The sequence below is a fragment of the Oncorhynchus gorbuscha genome, linkage group LG26, assembly GCF_021184085.1.
Source record: "Oncorhynchus gorbuscha isolate QuinsamMale2020 ecotype Even-year linkage group LG26, OgorEven_v1.0, whole genome shotgun sequence".
Classification (NCBI taxonomy): domain Eukaryota; kingdom Metazoa; phylum Chordata; class Actinopteri; order Salmoniformes; family Salmonidae; genus Oncorhynchus; species Oncorhynchus gorbuscha.
The window spans coordinates 4,994,529-5,012,167 of NC_060198.1; the positions used below are offsets into that span (position 1 = coordinate 4,994,529).

At 44.8% G+C, this 17,639-nt stretch overlaps 1 protein-coding gene and 1 long non-coding RNA gene across 2 annotated transcripts in view; both read right to left on the reverse strand.

The window, feature by feature from the left end:
* Positions 1–17,639, reverse strand: part of LOC124015209 (putative mediator of RNA polymerase II transcription subunit 26) — a 49,580-nt gene that overhangs the window by 27,902 nt on the left and 4,039 nt on the right. Inside the window, exon 4 of the mRNA XM_046330250.1 lies at positions 6,035–7,417. Within this exon, the coding sequence (XP_046186206.1) occupies positions 6,035–7,417 (1,383 nt within the window). The remainder of the gene's footprint in view (positions 1–6,034; positions 7,418–17,639) is intronic.
* Positions 4,988–5,651, reverse strand: LOC124015213. The gene is made up of 3 exons (XR_006835110.1): positions 5,250–5,651; positions 5,133–5,169; positions 4,988–5,056 (listed from the first exon to the last, which is right to left on the reverse strand). It is a non-coding gene; the product is annotated as an uncharacterized LOC124015213 (long non-coding RNA).

A 17,639-nucleotide genomic window follows, 5' to 3' on the forward strand; every position in this document is an offset into this window, starting at 1 on the left:
CCTGCCAGTTCACACGCCGCTCGGTCTGTGAATCGTGGTGGGCGATTCTGTAATGATATTCGTCTGCTGTTTGAAGAAAGTCAGACCGAAATGCAGCGTGTAGGTTACTCATGACTTTTAATGAAGAATAATGCGGTACATGAGATAACTGAAAATACGAAAACAACAAACGAGTGAAACAAATACAGCCTATCTGGTGACTAACAGTAAGACAGGTACAATCGCCCACGAAATACAACGCGCACTCAGGCTGCCTAAATACGGTTCCCAATCCGAGACAACTAGAATCAGCTGACTCCAATTAGGAATCGCCTCAGGCAGCCAAGCCTAACTAGACACACCCCTAATAATACACACTCCCAATTAATACAACCCCAATACGAAATACAACATATAAACCCATGTCACACCCTGGCCTACCCAAACATATAACAAAAACACAAGATACAATGACAAAGGCGTGACACTGTGCAAGAATCGGAATGCATGAGTTGTCACCTAGAATTGAAAACATGTGATTAAAATCGTAAATACACAAATAATTACCACAAAACATTTTCTGATAGTGATTTATTGATACAAGTGGCGCGTGCCGGCAGTCAACCACGTAACCTCCCACTCTGCGCCATTCAGTGTTGTTGTTTATGTATGTAGCTAGTGAGCTAAGCTGTAGCATTAACAATGTCTTTCAAAAGGAGACAACTCACAAATGTGGAAATTCTGGATATTTTTTAAAATTCTGACAATGAGTCTGAGTATGAAAGTCAGGAATCAGATTCTGACAGTGACAGTGAGGAGCTGCCCCTCAACCTTGTCGCCATTGAGAACCCTGAATCTGAATTTCCCTTGTCAACTGAGGAAGTACCAGGTCCCTTTGAAGATGCTGGTGGTGATGGAGGCAGACCCACAGTGGATGAATTACAGGAGTTCTGTGGTAGCTGGAAGGCCATCAGTCATTTCACCCCACCTGGCCCTGCTGTCTGCTTTGACGAGTCCCAGTCTGGAGTGCAATTCCCCTTGCCATTTCCAACTGAGGCAGAGTGCTTCAAGTTGTTTCTCACAGAGGAGCTGGTGGGAGAGATAGTTGAGGAGACCAATCACTATGCCTTAGAGCTACAGGAGAAGAGAGAGCCAGGAGTGAGGGGGAAACTCGCTAAATGGGTGACAACCACAATTAGTGAAATGTATACCTTCCTGGTGACAGTCCTTCTCATGGGAATAGTAAAGAAGAACTCCCTAAGAGAATACTGGAGCACAGATCCTATGTTTGCAACTCCCTTCTTTGCCTCCCTCTTTTCCCAAGATCGCTTCCTAGTTCTGCTGCGATGCCTGCATTTTGTCAACAATGCTACTGCCATCCTAAGTGACCCGTTATACAAAATAAGAAATGTTCTTACCAGCCTGACATCAGCATTTGGTCGGGTCTTTGTGCCATACAAGGACCTATGCATTGATGAGTCCCTGATGTTATGGAAAGGCAGGCTGGCGTTCCGTCAATATATTCCCTCCAAAAGGCACAGGTTTGGAGTCAAGTTCTTTGTCATGTGCGACGTGAAGACAGGATTTGTCCAGGATATTATAGTTTACACAGGGTCCACCACTGACATCAAACATTATGAGGGGCTTGGGGTGTCAGGGTCCGTGGTGATGACCATGCTGGCTCCTCATCTCGGCAAGGGACACACTTTGTACGTGGACAATTGGTACAGCAGTCCCACACTCTTCCAGCATCTGCTCTCCAACAGCACAGGGGCCTGTGGCACAGTCAGGTCGAACCGGAAGGGGATGCCGGCATTCGGATGCAGGAAGATGCAGAGAGGGGAGCTGGAGTTCCAGGAGAACGGTCAACAGCTGGCAGTAAAGTGGCATGACAAGCGAGACGTCCATGTCCTCTCCACTGTCCATACAGCAACCATGTCGGCCACAGGGAAGGTGGACCACCTGACCGGAGAGAGAAAGATCAAACCAGATTGTGTGCTTGATTATAACCTCAAAATGGGGGCCGTGGATAAGGCAGACATGATAAACAGCTTTGTGGAATGCACACGGAAAACGAACAAGTGGTATAAGAAGATATTTTTCCATCTGATCGACACTGCTGTCCTCAACAGCAGCATAGTTCACCGCCAACTAACAGGTGAGATGATTACTGAACAAGGTATTTTTGTAATTGGATGTACAGTTCACATACAAATCCATTATGCAAGTATAGTGACAATATCTCACCCACCTACCCATTGCCTCATCATCCTCTAACTTTCCTCATCCTCCCCACTCCCTCATAGGTAAAGTAATTACCTACCAAAAATACAGAGAGAACCTCATGAGAGAGCTGCTGGAGGAGCACCACACCCCTCGGCGCCCATCCACTGGGGGTCGTCCTGCTGTAGACAATCCCCTACGCCTCACTGCACGACATTTTCCCTGTAAAGTCCCTCAAACTGCTTCTCACGGTAGTCGCACACGGAGGCATTGCAAAGTCTGCCTGTCTGGCGCCAGGAGAAGTAAGCAGAGGAAGATGACAAAATACATGTGTCTAGCTTGTGATACACCTCTATGTATTTCACCATGCTTTGAGGAGTATCACATGCTCAAGCATTATTGAGCACATCTGCAGCAATAGGTGACTGACCTGACATGTGACTTGACAGGTGACCAGCCATGATACTATGCCTTAGAGATGGGGGTGGAAATGCAGTTGTTGTTCAGTCACTGCATGGATATTAAATATGGGTTATGCATATTCAGTCTTTTGTCCTCTAGTAAAACAAGTTGTTGTACCAACTACCAGTACTGCAATAAAATAAATGAATATTACATATTGGTACATGTGTTTTCTTGCTGTGTTTTCATCTAGTACAACTGTTAAGGAGTGTACGTTAGCATACAAAAGCTGTCCTCATTCTTCAGCTCCAAAGATGTCCAGCTCCAGTTATGATATTGGCAAATAATGTTTCTGGTTTCTGAAAGTACAGAATAAAGAGGAATTATTCATTAGAATACAATATAAGGATATAGCAATAAAACAATACTACAAAGAAGTAACATAATAAACACTGCTATAAAAAAATAGTTTATTGCATTCACAAAATCACAGATTTGAGTTATAACAGTAAGAAACTAACTTTTGAGCTCCACAAGGGGGCAAGGCAGGGCAGAACAGAGCTATGCTGAATAGACCAAATAAACAAACCATGGTCATATTTTTTATTTATTTAACTAGACAAGTAATTTAAGAACAAAATATTATTTACAATGATGGCCTACACCGGCCAAACTCGGACAACGCTGGGCCAATTGTGCGCTGCACTATGGGACTCCCAATCACAGCCAGTTGTGATACAGCCTGGATTTGAACCAGGGTGTCTGTAGTGCCATAGACCGCTGCGCCACTTGGAAGTCATAAGGCCAGGGTAGCTTCAAAATACAACACATGCTAATAGTTTGACGCAACTAGCATCGTTTTACAGAGCTAATAGAATGTAGCTAGGTAAGCATGATTGACAATAACACCATAAAGGTTATAACATGTGTAACGTTACCTCACGTGTCCGCAGTTATAAGGAATATATTATGATCTACAGCGGCATACGGAAACTATTATTATAACGTAATAAGGCACTTTGATGGAAACGCAGCCTGGATTTGAACCAGGGAGTCTGTAGTGACGCCTCTAGTACTGATGTGCTGTGCCTTTGACCGCTGCACCACTTGAGAGTCATAAGGCCATGGAAGCTTCAAAATGCAATACAAGATAATACTTCTGACGCATTTAGCATTGTTTTACAGAGCTAATAGAAGAATGTGGCTTCATAAGCACGATTGACTATAACACCATAAAGGTTATAAAATGAGTAACGTTACCACGTGTCCACGGTGATAAAGAATATACACAAATATATTATGCTCCATACATACAGTACGCTACAATAGAAATGTGGAATAGAAAATGTGAACACGTGTGCAGATCCTGTTCTGACGGGAGATGAGCAAATGTCTGCAGACATGAACTGCACAAACAATTGGGAAGTGCTTGGGGAATTTTGTCCGTGTCAGAAATGTCCCAAAAATGTAATTATCCGCAAAAGTAAAAATGACTATTTTTATGTGAATGAATGAGGCGGAACACACCTACATTCAAACTGTTTAGAAAATAAAAACTTGTTTGAAAATCATTTGAAATTGAAGTTAAAACAACCTATAAATATAAACAGGCTGCGTGCTTTAGTTTGAGGGCAGCGCGGATCAAATGTACTATTACGTATCAATCACATTCTGGAATGGAGAGAACATTCTAACATCACGTGCATAAAAAAAAACTCATGCTGGGGTGACCGTTAGAGATATTTGGAACTCACGCATGAAAGGGTTAAAAAATGAAAAAAGTGTTAATTTGACAAGTATATTCAGAGTTCTTAAACATGTGTAATTGACATAACAATCGAAAGAATTTCAAAAAACAGTCCAGAAAGCACTTTAAGGGGTGATAAGTTTGACAAAATCATTTTATCCAAATTTTGCTTTTGGATGTTGACTTGGGTTGCATTTGCAATATGAAAAACCACAGTGGAGCGCACAAATCAACGGGTGGGATCGGACACAGTGTATATGGTTTGTCCAATGCCAATGACTTCCCATTCATTTGTCCATTTCAGGGGGGTATTCCCTTACATTTAATAAACAATGGAGGCCACTGTGTTCTTAGGGCCCTTCAATGCTTCAGACATTTTAGTACACTTCCCCAGATCTCTTAATCAGGGATTTGTCTGACAGTCTCACTGTATACAATGCATGCCTACATCTAAAGTATGAACATATGAGGAATGTCTGACAACTCACCCCATCACAAATGCTCTTATGTAGACCCAAGCTTTTATTTTGAATCAGTAGCAAAGGTAAAAGATGAGAACACCAAAGAATTAACTGCACACCACCTGTTCTCAATTAGCAAGCAATGGACATGAAACATTTCAAAAGAGACAAGGCATTTTTTAAAGTCAAATTGTTTATTGATTCCATCACACTAGAGTAGCAAGAACACCAGCAACTTCCTGGTCTAAAAAGCAGAAAGAAATGCAAACAGTGTCAGCAACACAGAATGTTAAGTAACAAATGTCAACAACAATACTCACCATTAGAGCTTCTAGAGGATGAATCCATTATATTTCCCTGTTGATAGATATATGGTTGGTACAAAGGCCTTCAAATTCAGAGAGCAAAGTTCAGAGCAGGTTAAAGTGAACCATTACCTTGCAGAATCCTTCACTCGTGTTGGATATATGCTTGGTGCACCAATGCTAACATTACCGTCCTTGGGAGCATTTCCACTGTCAACAGGCATTGCCTCCCTAGGAGTGTAGCTGATTTGGGAGACTCCAGTTCTGCCATTCTTGTAGTGCGATTTGAAACTGTAGGAAGAGATTGGGATGACACCCGACTGTTCAACAATGCTGGCCTGAGAACTACCAGAGGCACCATCTTCAGTGCTTTCGTAGTGCTTCTGCTGAGAATTTGGGGCCAGTTGCTGCTGGGAAATTTGGGCTACATGCCAAAATTGCTGAGGAATGGGGTTGGGTTGTTGCTGGGCCATTTGAGCTGGATACCTCACTTGCTGGGGCTCGGCGGCCAGTTCCTCTGCTGCTGGGGCTCGACGGCCAGTTCCTTCTGCTGCTGGGGCTCGACGGCCAGTTCCTTCTGCTGCTGGGGCTCGACGGCCAGTTCCTTCTGCTGCTGGGGCTCGACGGCCAGTTCCTTCTGCTGCTGGGGCTCGACGGCCAGTTCCTTCTGCTGCTGGGGCTCGACGGCCAGTTCCTTCTGCTGCTGGGGCTCGCCAGTTCCTTCTGCTGCTGGGGCTCGACGGCCAGTTCCTTCTGCTGCTGGGGCTCTGGGGCTCGGCCAGTTCCTTCTGCTGCTGGGGCTCGACGGCCAGTTCCTTCTGCTGCTGGGGCTCGACGGCCAGTTCCTTCTGCTGCTGGCCAGGCTGCTGGGGCTCGACGGCCAGTTCCTTCTGCTGCTGGGGCTCGACGGCCAGTTCCTTCTGCTGCTGGGGCTCGACGGCCAGTTCCTTCTGCTGCTGGGGCTCGACGGCCAGTTCCTTCTGCTGCTGGGGCTCGATGGCCAGTTCCTTCTGCTGCTGGGGAAATGGAGATTGATGCCACACGAGCGGAGGCTGCTGGACAATGGCGGCCAGATGATTCTCCTGTTGGAGCATTTTAGCTCGATACCACATTTGCTGGGGCATGGCAGTCAGTTCCTTCTGCTGAGGTTCAGGGGCCGGTTGCTTCTGATTCAGGGGAATTTGAGCTGGATGCCACGCTTGCTGGGGCGTGGTGGATGGTTGCTTTTGCTGCTGAGGTTCAGTGGATGTTCGATTGTTGGACATTTGAGCTGGATGCCACACCTGCTGAGGTTGCTGGGTTATGGTGGTTGGTTCCTTCTGCAGTAGAGGCTTAGGGGCTAGTTGCTTCTGCTGGGGAAACTGAGCAGGATGCCACCCCAGCTGGGGCACGGCGGTCGGTTGCTTCTGCTGCAGGGGCATTAGAGCAGGATGCCACACTTGCTGGGGCACGGTGGTCGGTTGCTTCTGCAGTGTATGAAATGGATTCCACACTTGCTGGGGCACGGCGGTCGGTTGCTTCTGCTGCAGGGGCATTAGAGCAGGATGCCACACTTGCTGGGCGTGCGTGGTGGATGGTTGCTTCTGCTGCTGAGGTTCAGTGGATGTTCGATTCTTGGACATTTGAGCTGGATGCCACACCTGCTGAGGTTGCTGGGTTATGGTGGTTGGTTCCTTCTGCAGTAGAGGCTTAGGGGCTAGTTGCTTCTGCTGGGGAAACTGAGCAGGATGCCACCGCAGCTGGGGCTCTGCGTTCGGTTGCTTCTGCAGCAGGGGCATTAGAGCAGGATGCCACACTTGCTGGAGCACGGTGGTCGGTTGCTTCTTTAGTGTATGAAATGGATTCCACACTTGCTGGGGCACGGCGGTCGGTTGCTTCTGCTGCAGGGGCATTAGAGCAGGATGCCACACTTGCTGGGGCATGGCGGTCGGTTGCTTCTGCAGTGTGTGAAATGGATTCCACACTTGCTGAGGCACGGCGGTCGGTTGATTCTGCTGCAGGGGCATTTGAGTAGGATGCAACACTTGCTGGGGAAAGGCGGTCGGTTGCTTCTGCAGTGTGTGAAATGGATTCCACACTTGCTGAGGCACAGCGGTCGGTTGCTTCTGCTGCAGCGGCATTTGCGTAGGATGCAACACTTGCTGGGGCACGGCGGTCAGTTGCTTCTGCAGTTTGTGAAATGGATTCCACACTAGCTGGGGCATGGCAGTCGTTTGCTTCTGGTGCATTTGAGCTGGATGCCACACTTGCTGGGGCACGGCGGTCGGTTGCTTCTGCAGTGTGTGAAATGGATTCCACACTTGCTGGGGCACGGCAGTCGGTTGCTTCTGCAGTGTGTGAAATGGATTCCACACTTGCTGGGGCATGGCAGTCGGTTGCTTCTGCAGTGTGTGAAATGGATTCCACACTTGCTGGGGCATGGCAGTCGGTTGCTTCTGCAGTGTGTGAAATGGATTCCACACTTGCTGGGGCATGGCAGTCGGTTGCTTCTGCAGTGTGTGAAATGGATTCCACACTTGCTGGGGCATGGCAGTCGGTTGCTTCTGGTGCATTTGAGCAGGATGCCACACTTGCTGGGGCACGGCAGTCGGTTCCTTCTGCTGCAGGGGCATTTGAGCTGGATGCCACACTTGCTGGGGCACGGCGGTCGGTTCCTTCTGCTGCAGGGGCATTTGAGCTGGATGCCACACTTGCTGGGGCACGGCGGTCGGTTCCTTCTGCTGCAGGGGCATTTGAGCTGGATGCCACACTTGCTGGGGCACGGCGGTCGGTTTCTTTTGCAGCATTTGATTAGGATGCCACACTTGCTGGGGCACAGTGGTTGTTGGCAGGGGCATTTGAGAAGGATGCCATACTTGCTGGGGCACGGCGGTCGGTTGCTTCTGTGGTATTTGAGCTGGATGCCACACTTGCTGGGGCACGGCGGTCGGTTGCTTCTGCTGCAGGGGCATTTGAGCTGGATGCCACACTTGCTGGGGCACGGCGGTCGGTTGCTTCTGCTGCAGGGGCATTTGAGCTGGATGCCACACTTGCTGGGGCACGGCGGTCGGTTGCTTCTGCTGCAGGGGCATTTGAGCTGGATGCCACACTTGCTGGGGCACGGCGGTCGGTTGCTTCTGCTGCAGGGGCATTTGAGCTGGATGCCACACTTGCTGGGGCACGGAGGTCGGTTGCTTCTGCTGCAGGGGCATTTGAGCGGGATGCCAAACTTGCTGGGGCTCGGCGGTCGGTTCCTTCTGCTGCAGGGGCATTTGAGCTGGATGCCACACTTGCTGGGGCACGGCGGTCGGTTGCTTATGCGTCAGCATGTGAGCTTGATGCCACACTTGCTGGGGCACGGCGGGCGGTTGCTTCTGTTGCAGCATGTGAGCTGGATGCCACACTTGCTGAGGTTGCTGGGACATGGGGGCCAGTTCCTTCCGCCCGATGGCGGCCGGATGTTTCTGTTGCGCTTGCAGTTGAGATTTTGGAGACTTATAATTGCCATATCCTAGAGACTGAAGTGATCCTGCATAGAGCCATGCTGCATTAGAATCCAGTGCAGGAGACCAATCACCTAGGTAAAAAATATAAACTGTAAAATGCCAGCCTTTGAAGGTTATGGAACTGCGTAGCTGTTATTTGAAATGAACTCACCTTCTGATGTAGAACACGTTATCCCTCCAATTAGCAGGCAACAAAGCCAAGAAACTCTTCAGGAAAAAGAATGTATGTTATAAACATAGCTACCTGTAACACCTGAAGGACAAGGGAAACAAACTAAATCAATACTTAAAAACATACCTGAAAGCGATCCCAATCATCACAGCCATTTTGCCCTCAAAACCTCACCAGTATTCAGAACTAATGGTAGGCATACGTCCTACCAGAATATCCCTTTTACTATATTTGCCAGATGTTTGGTTGCTCCTTTTAAAGGAATCCCAGACGCTTCTAATGTCGTTGGCTAATTAAGGACAGCTGTCAGCCACTGAACTACATTCAATTTCTATTTCCAAATTGACCCCTAAATCCTACACCTTGATCTAAACACAAGGATTTAATAGGGATAAGCAATATGGCCACAATTGCATCCAGCCTATCAGAAGGCAAGGAGAAGCAATTAACATATTGCTTTACCCTATCTGATCATTTCAAATGCCCATAAGTGACTAAGTGGTAGGTGTAGGAGCTAGGGGTTGATTTGGAATGCAGAAATTTACTCAGGTCTGGTTGATTCTCTAATTGAGATCCTGACAGGTTTGACAGCCCTTACTCTAAAGCACGTGTCAAACTCATTACACGGAGGGCCGAATGTTTGCGGATTTTCACTCCTTCCTTGTACTTGATGGCTGAATTAAGTCCACCAATTACTCCCCTCACCTACAGTAGTTGTCTTGGTCTTAAATGAAAGGAAAAAACAAAAACCTACAGACACTAGGCCCTCCATGGAATGAGTTTGACACCCCTGCTCTAAAGTAGGAAACACATTTTGTCTTAGCACTTCATTGATCGGTTTAAATTATTGCTTGTACAAAATTCACTTGGCTCATTTGAGATTAGAGGCTGAATGAGCAGTTAGGCACCATTATTTTACACATGCCTTCTTTAAAACCGTGTGTTTCATTCAGCATAGCAACATTAGATGGATAACAGTTTCATTTGCACAAAGTGCAACATCTTAGACAAATTCTGATTTCAGACAGACACCAATTAATAAACACTCATGTTATGCTTTTGATGATCTGAGTCTTTAATTTTTCAGAGGCAAACATACAGTAGGGCTCGTTTGAGTGGTAAGGCTAAAGCAACTGACTGTAGACCAAAGTCAAGAAGTAAAGTCAGGAGAGGTGCATCTGCGACAACCGAAAGTCGGATACTAACTTCATTTTCCAACAGCAAGGCTCAGTTCACCATGGCAGTGTTGCCATTGTTTATAAAAGGTTTCCTTTATAATGTAAAACTGTGCTTTGACATATGCATTGATGGGTCTTAGATTTTTAGACTGGGTATCTCTAAAATGCTTTGTGACTACTGCTGATGCAAAAAAAGGGCTTTTAAGAAATACATATGGTTGATTGACAGATTTGTATTATTATAAAAATAATATAACAATATTATTATTATCATCATAATCTTTATTATTATTATATTACAGGTGAGACATACCCAGAAATGTCAACATCTTGGCAAGTGCTCAAATCTGTACAGCAGCCCCAGACAATCATGTACAGTAGCTCCAACTTACAAGAATGGGTTTACAAGGCAGTGATGAAAAAAGTTTATATGAGCGCTAATTAAAACATACAATGATATATATTTGATACAATTACCCATTCAAAACTGTTGTTACAAAATCACTTCTCATTGTGTTCATTTCAAGGTTTCACAAACATAAAACAACTATCTAGTTAATGTTTCTCAGACTAACACACTGTTGAGTTTCCTATTTACTAAAGAACAGTCATTAAGACAAAACACAAAGAGTTGTAATATAATCTGTATACATGTCATTCTATACTGAAGACAGGTCCACTCTGAAAGATTTTTGATGATGTTAATGTGATAACACATTCTTTATTCATCTCTCAATTTAGGATAATATCATGTATTTTTTACTTTACTGAAATTGTATTATTTATGTTGTCTCATACCATGACAATACACTAACTTTTTCGGACATTCGGTGTCCGTTTTATAAAATAATCAAATTTTGGTCATTTTTCCACTGTGCCGGAAAATCCCACAAGAGGGCATAAGCAATCATATTGCAATTGTACAAAACATCACGAATCACGACGTGGCCTTATCTCCAAAACTGAAAATATTTTGAAGCCAAAACTTGGTGAGCGTAGGTTTGGCATAATGGGCAGTTGGCCCCGAACAAGATGGCGTCTAGGCCTCAACGGTTTTTGAGTTATGGCCATTTCTCTGGGATTAAAGGTCCAAAATGAAAATAGAGAAATAATTTTTCCACTTCACGTCAAAGTCAAGGAGCCTCCGGTGTCAATAAAAAAAGAACCAGCCATTTATCTATCGTCATTTAAGAGAAATCGTACGATGACAGATTGGTGATGTTCACGGATAGGTGTTTTTTTTTCAACGGTTACAGATCCAGTTGCGGGGTGGTCTTACGAATCTTTTTAAAGTGTGCTGCGGAGCTCTGCGAGATTTGTGTGATTTTCTATGATTTTCTGAAATAACACACACTCACTAAACCCTCTGTAAATAACTCCGTTCTTAACGTAAAGACTTAAAACTCAGGATTCTGTAAAGGCATACCCCAATCAGGATATTAGTTTATTTATAGCTTCCTGTGCCAACCGGAAGTGCCTTAAATGGTGTCACAGTGGCAGTTTCCAAGGGTTAAAAAGGTCAGATCTTTTCAAAACTTCATATGTGTGACTAGGTAACCATCATGAACTGTAAATCAGTCATTTCTCCCAACAGATGTCAAAGAAAATCTCTCACACGCACACACAGCAAGGATGGAGTGAAAAGTGCGGTTCTCAAAGACACAGAGAGCAGGCAATGGCATAAACATAATCTCTAGGCCGTGCCGAGTTCAACGAGATATCCCGCTTGACCGTAGCTCGCTCGGTCTGAGCGCAGCGACCATTAGAAAAGTAGGCCCAAAATGAAGCCTGCCCCACAACGTCATTTGCTTTTGGGTGACAGTGAGAGAACCGTTAGGGTGAGAAGCACAATTCGACCTCAAGTACGTTCCTAAGGTCCTCCTGATCCATGCAAGCCTAACCTTGACCGTGTGGCATTAACCCTTAATAGTTAAAATAAGGTGTTTACTTCAAAGAGTTTGCATTGACTTCTCTCCCCATAGGAATACATTGCCTGCACCCCTAAATTCAACCTGAAGTCTATATGGGTTATGAATGCCGTATGAACCTGTCTTTGATGACAGTCCATCAGGACAGTATGAGGTCTACCTGTGTTGATTCTAAGCTTCCTGGACCAACCGGAAGTGGTTCAAATCATCCTAAAAGTGTTTTTCCATTACCTGCCTGCAGTTTGATAGACATAGTGCATTCAACCCTGTGTAAATCAGTCAATTCTTAACGTAAGGACTTAAAACTCAGGATTCTGTAAAAGCATAGCCCAGTGAGGATATGTCTTGACTTATAGCTTCCTGTGCCAACCGGAAGTGCCTTAATTGGTGTCTCAGGGGCTGTTTCAAGGGGTTAAAAAAGTCAGATCTGTCCAAAACTTCATATGTGTGATTAGGCAACCCCCATGAACTCTAAATCAGTCATTTTTCCCATAAAATTTCAAAGGAAAACTAAATCACAGACACACAACTTGGAAGGAGGGACGTATTGGGGTTTGTAGAGACAGACAGTGCCTCCAATAGTTAGCTTTGTTCGAGCTAAAAAAGAACCGTCAGACCTAGAGTTCGAAACTTTAGAATCCTGTTCTAGACCTCAGGTCGATAGTGCATGGTGAGTTACGTGGCTCTAGACGGTTCTCGGACCGAGAAACAGCTTCGTACATTTGCAATGACTTCAATTCATGAAGACAAACAATGTATACGAAATGCTTCAGTCTGGTTTTAGACCCCATCATAGCACTGAGACGGCACTTGTGAAGGTGGTAAATGACATTTTGATGGCATCGGACCGAGGCTCTGCATCTGTCCTCGTGCTCCTAGACCTTAGTGCTGCTTTTGATACCATCGATCACCACATTCTTTTGGAGAGATTGGAAACCCAAATTGGTCTACACGGACATGTTCTGGCCTGGTTTAGGTCTTATCTGTCGGAAAGATATCAGTTTGTCTCTGTGAATGGTTTGTCCTCTGACAAATCAACTGTACATTTCGGTGTTCCTCAAGGTTCTGTTTTAGGACCACTATTGTTTTCACTATATATTTTACCTCTTGGGGATGTTATTCGAAAACATAATGTAAACTTTCACTGCTATGCGGATGACACACAGCTGTACATTTCAATGAAACATGGTGAAGCACCAAAATTGCCCTCGCTAGAAGCATGTGTTTCAGACATAAGGAAGTGGATGGCTGCAAACTTTCTACTATTAAACTCGGACAAAACAGAGATGCTTGTTCTAGGTCCCAAGAAACAAAGAGATCTTCTGTTGAATCTGACAATTAATCTTAATGGTTGTACAGTCGTCTCAAATAAAACTGTGAAGGACCTCGGCGTTACTCTGGACCCTGATCTCTCTTTTGAAGAACATATCAAGACCATTTCGAGGACAGCTTTTTTCCATCTACGTAACATTGCAAAAATCAGAAACTTTCTGTCCAAAAATGATGCAGAAAAATTAATCCATGCTTTTGTCACTTCTAGGTTAGACTACTGCAATGCTCTATTTTCCGGCTACCCGGATAAAGCACTAAATAAACTTCAGTTAGTGCTAAATACGGCTGCTAGAATCCTGACTAGAACCAAAAAATTTGATCATATTACTCCAGTGCTAGCCTCTCTACACTGGCTTCCTGTCAAAGCAAGGGCTGATTTCAAGGTTTTACTGCTAACCTACAAAGCATTACATGGGCTTGCTCCTACCTACCTCTCTGATTTGGTCCTGCCGTACATACCTATACGTACGCTACGGTCACAAGACGCAGGCCTCCTAATTGTCCCTAGAATTTCTAAGCAAACAGCTGGAGGCAGGGCTTTCTCCTATAGAGCTCCATTTTTATGGAACGGTCTGCCTACCCATGTCAGAGACGCAAACTCGGTCTCAACCTTTAAGTCTTTACTGAAGACTCATCTCTTCAGTGGGTCATATGATTGAGTGTAGTCTGGCCCAGGAGTGGGAAGGTGAACGGAAAGGCTCTGGAGCAACGAACCGCCCTTGCTGTCTCTGCCTGGCCGGTTCCCCTTTTTCCACTGGGATTCTCTGCCTCTAACCCTGTTACGGGGGCTGAGTCACTGGCTTGCTGGGGCTCTCTCGTGCCGTCCCTGGGGGGGGATGCGTCACCTGGGTGGGTTGATTCACTGTTGTGGTCGGCCTGTCTGGGTTCCCCCCCCCACCCCTTGGGTTGTACCGTGTCGGAGATCTTTGTGGGCTATACTCGGCCTTGTCTCAGGATGGTAAGTTGGTGGTTGAAGATTTCCCTCTAGTGGTGTGGGGGCTGTGCTTTGGCAAAGTGGGTGGGGTTATATCCTTCCTGTTTGGCCCTGTCCGGGGGGTGTCCTCGGATGGGGCCACAGTGTCTCCTGACCCCTCCTGTCTCAGCCTCCAGTATTTATGCTGCAGTAGTTTATGTGTCGGGGGGCTAGGGTCAGTTTGTTTATCTGGAGTACTTCTCCTGTCCTATTCGGTGTCCTGTGTAAATCTAAGTGTGCGTTCTCTAATTCTCTCCTTCTCTCTTTCTTTCTCTCTCTCGGAGGACCTGAGCCCTAGAACCATGCCCCAGGACTACCTGACATGATGACTCCTTGCTGTCCCCAGTCCACCTGGCCATGCTGCTGCTCCAGTTTCAACTGGCCTGGGCCCTAGGACCATGTCCCAGGACTACCTGACATGAGGACTCCTTGCTGTCCCCAGTCCACCTGGCCATGCTCCTGCTCCAGTTTCAACTGTTCTGCCTTACTATTATTCAACCATGCTGGTCATTTATGAACATTTGAACATCTTGGCCACGTTCTGTTATAATCTCCACCCGGCACAGCCAGAAGAGGACTGGCCACCCCACATATGCTCTCTCTAATTCTCTCTTTCTTTCTCTCTCTCTCTCGGAGGACCTGAGCCCTAGGACCGTGCCCCAGGACTACCTGACATGATGGCTCCTTGCTGTCCCCAGTCCATCTGACTGTGCTGCTGCTCCAGTTTCAACTGTTCTGCCTTATTATTATTTGACCATGCTGGTCATTTATGAACATTTGAACATCTTGGTCATGTTCTGTTATAATCTCTACCCGGCACAGCCAGAAGAGGACTGGCCACCCCACATAGCCCGGTTCCTCTCTAGGTTTCTTCCTAGGTTTTGGCCTTTCTAGGGAGTTTTTCCTAGCCACCGTGCTTTTACACCTGCATTGTTTGCTGTTTGGGGTTTTAGGCTGGGTTTCTGTACAGCACTTTGAGATATCAGCTGATGTACGAAGGGCTATATAAATAAATTTGATTTGAATTCATTTTGACCATTACGAAAATGGCGACATTTAGAAATGTCTCAGAGACACAAGACTAGGTGCATTGCGACCGTCTCGGCCCATATAGACAGACCCCAACGTTTCTGTCCGATAGCTCATTCAAGGACCCCGTAGCAAGTCATGGAAAAAAGTGGATTTTCAGCACCAATTAGGGTTTTGCTCGGACACCAAATGACCGATCGAGCCGAAACTTAGGATTCGGGGTCGCCTCAGCTAGGCCTACACGTAACATAAGAAATGGACCCGCAGCTAGAACGTAACTACATGTTTTATGTTTTTTTAATGGTTTGAACCAAAGGCGTTGTGAATTTTGGGCCAGCTCTGAAGTGTGTGATAGTTGGCTACTAAACAGGTTGGAAAAAGTGGGTTTAGTGTCAATTTGTATCAGTTTGGTGTCAGAATGACATCTAATTGACTGGTGGACACTGACTTGCTAGTTGACTTTTGTACATTAGCAATATGTTTAAACGGTGAGGTACCATCACCAAAAGTGACATTCTGAAATCAACCCTAACGAGCCATTGAGATGAACCAGAATCACTGCCCAGCCATCCCGAGTTCATCGGGCCAGTCAATTTCACATTCCTGCAGGATTTTTATAGCATGACAAATTCGTGATGGTACCTGCCCATTGAACCATATTGCAAATGCACATTGACTTTGCAAAAGTGAGAAAACATAAACAAATGGACATGATGAAATCAACACAACGAGTAATGGAAATGTACAACTATCACTGCTCTGCCATCCTGTGTTCATCAGACCAGTCAATTTTGCATTTTTGAGCATGTCAAATTTCATATGGTAAATGCACATTGAAACATATTGCAAATGCACGTGCACTTACAATATGATTCTATAGTGAAAAAACATCACCTAATGTTCATGATGAAATCAACACAACGAGTGATGGAAATGTACAACTATCACTGCTCGGCCATCCTGTGTTCATCAGACCAGTCAATTTAGCATTTTTGAGCAAGGTCAAATTTCATATGGTAAATGCACATTGAAACATATTGCAAATGCACGTGCACTTACAATATGATTCTATAGTGAAAAAACATCACCTAATGGACATGATGAAATCAACACAACGAGTGATGGAAATGTACAACTATCACTGCTCGGCCATCCTGTGTTCATCAGACCAGTCAATTTTGCATTTTTGAGCAAGGTCAAATTTCATATGGTAAATGCACATTGAAACATATTGCAAATGCACGTGCACTTACAATATGATTCTATAGTGAAAAAACATCACCTAATGGACATGATGAAATCAACACAACGAGTGATGGAAATGTACAACTATCACTGCTCGGCCATCCTGTGTTCATCAGACCAGTCAATTTATCATTTTTGAGCATGTCAAATTTCATATGGTAAATGCACATTGAAACATATTGCAAATGCACGTGCACTTACAATATGATTCTATAGTGAAAAACAATCACCTAACGGACATGATGAAATCAACACAACGAGTGATGGAAATGTACAACTATCACTGCTCGGCCATCCTGTGTTCATCAGACCAGTCAATTTTGCATTTTTGAGCATGTCAAATTTCATATGGTAAATGCACATTGAAACATATTGCAAATGCACGTGCACTTACAATATGATTCTATAGTGAAAAAACATCACCTAATGGACATGATGAAATCAACACAACGAGTGATGGAAATGTACAACTATCACTGCTCGGCCATCCTGTGTTCATCAGACCAGTCAATTTTGCATTTCTGCAGGATTTTTGAGCATGTCAAATTTCTTATGTCATTTGGCCCACAAAAAAATTCCTTATGCACAATTTAAAAAAGTATATAAAAAAAATAATAAAATTGGACAAAAGTATATTCATACAGTTCTTACACATGTGTAATTGACAAAAAAAGAAAGAATTTCGAAAAACAGTCCAGAAAGCACTTTTTAAGGGGTGATAAGTTTGACAAATTTCATTTTTTCAAAATTTTACTTTTGGACATTGACTTGGGTTACATTTCCAATATGAAAAACCCCGGTGGAGCGCATTCGCCCCCTGTTGAATTTTTTAAGTGTTACAACTGGCAATTGCCATATGGCATTTGCAATACACTTTGCATGAATCAACGCCGAATTGGGTGGTATTGGCCAATGTGTATATGGTTTGTCCGATGCCAATGACTTGCCATTCATTTTTGTCCAATACAGGGGGGACTTCCCTTACATTTAATAAACAATGGAGGCCACTGTGTTCTTAGGGCCCTTCAATGCTTCAGACATTTTAGTACACTTCCCCAGATCTCTTAATCAGGGATTTGTCTGACAGTCTCACTGTATACAATGCATGCCTACATCTAAAGTATGAACATATGAGGAATGTCTGACAACTCACCCCATCACAAATGCTCTTATGTAGACC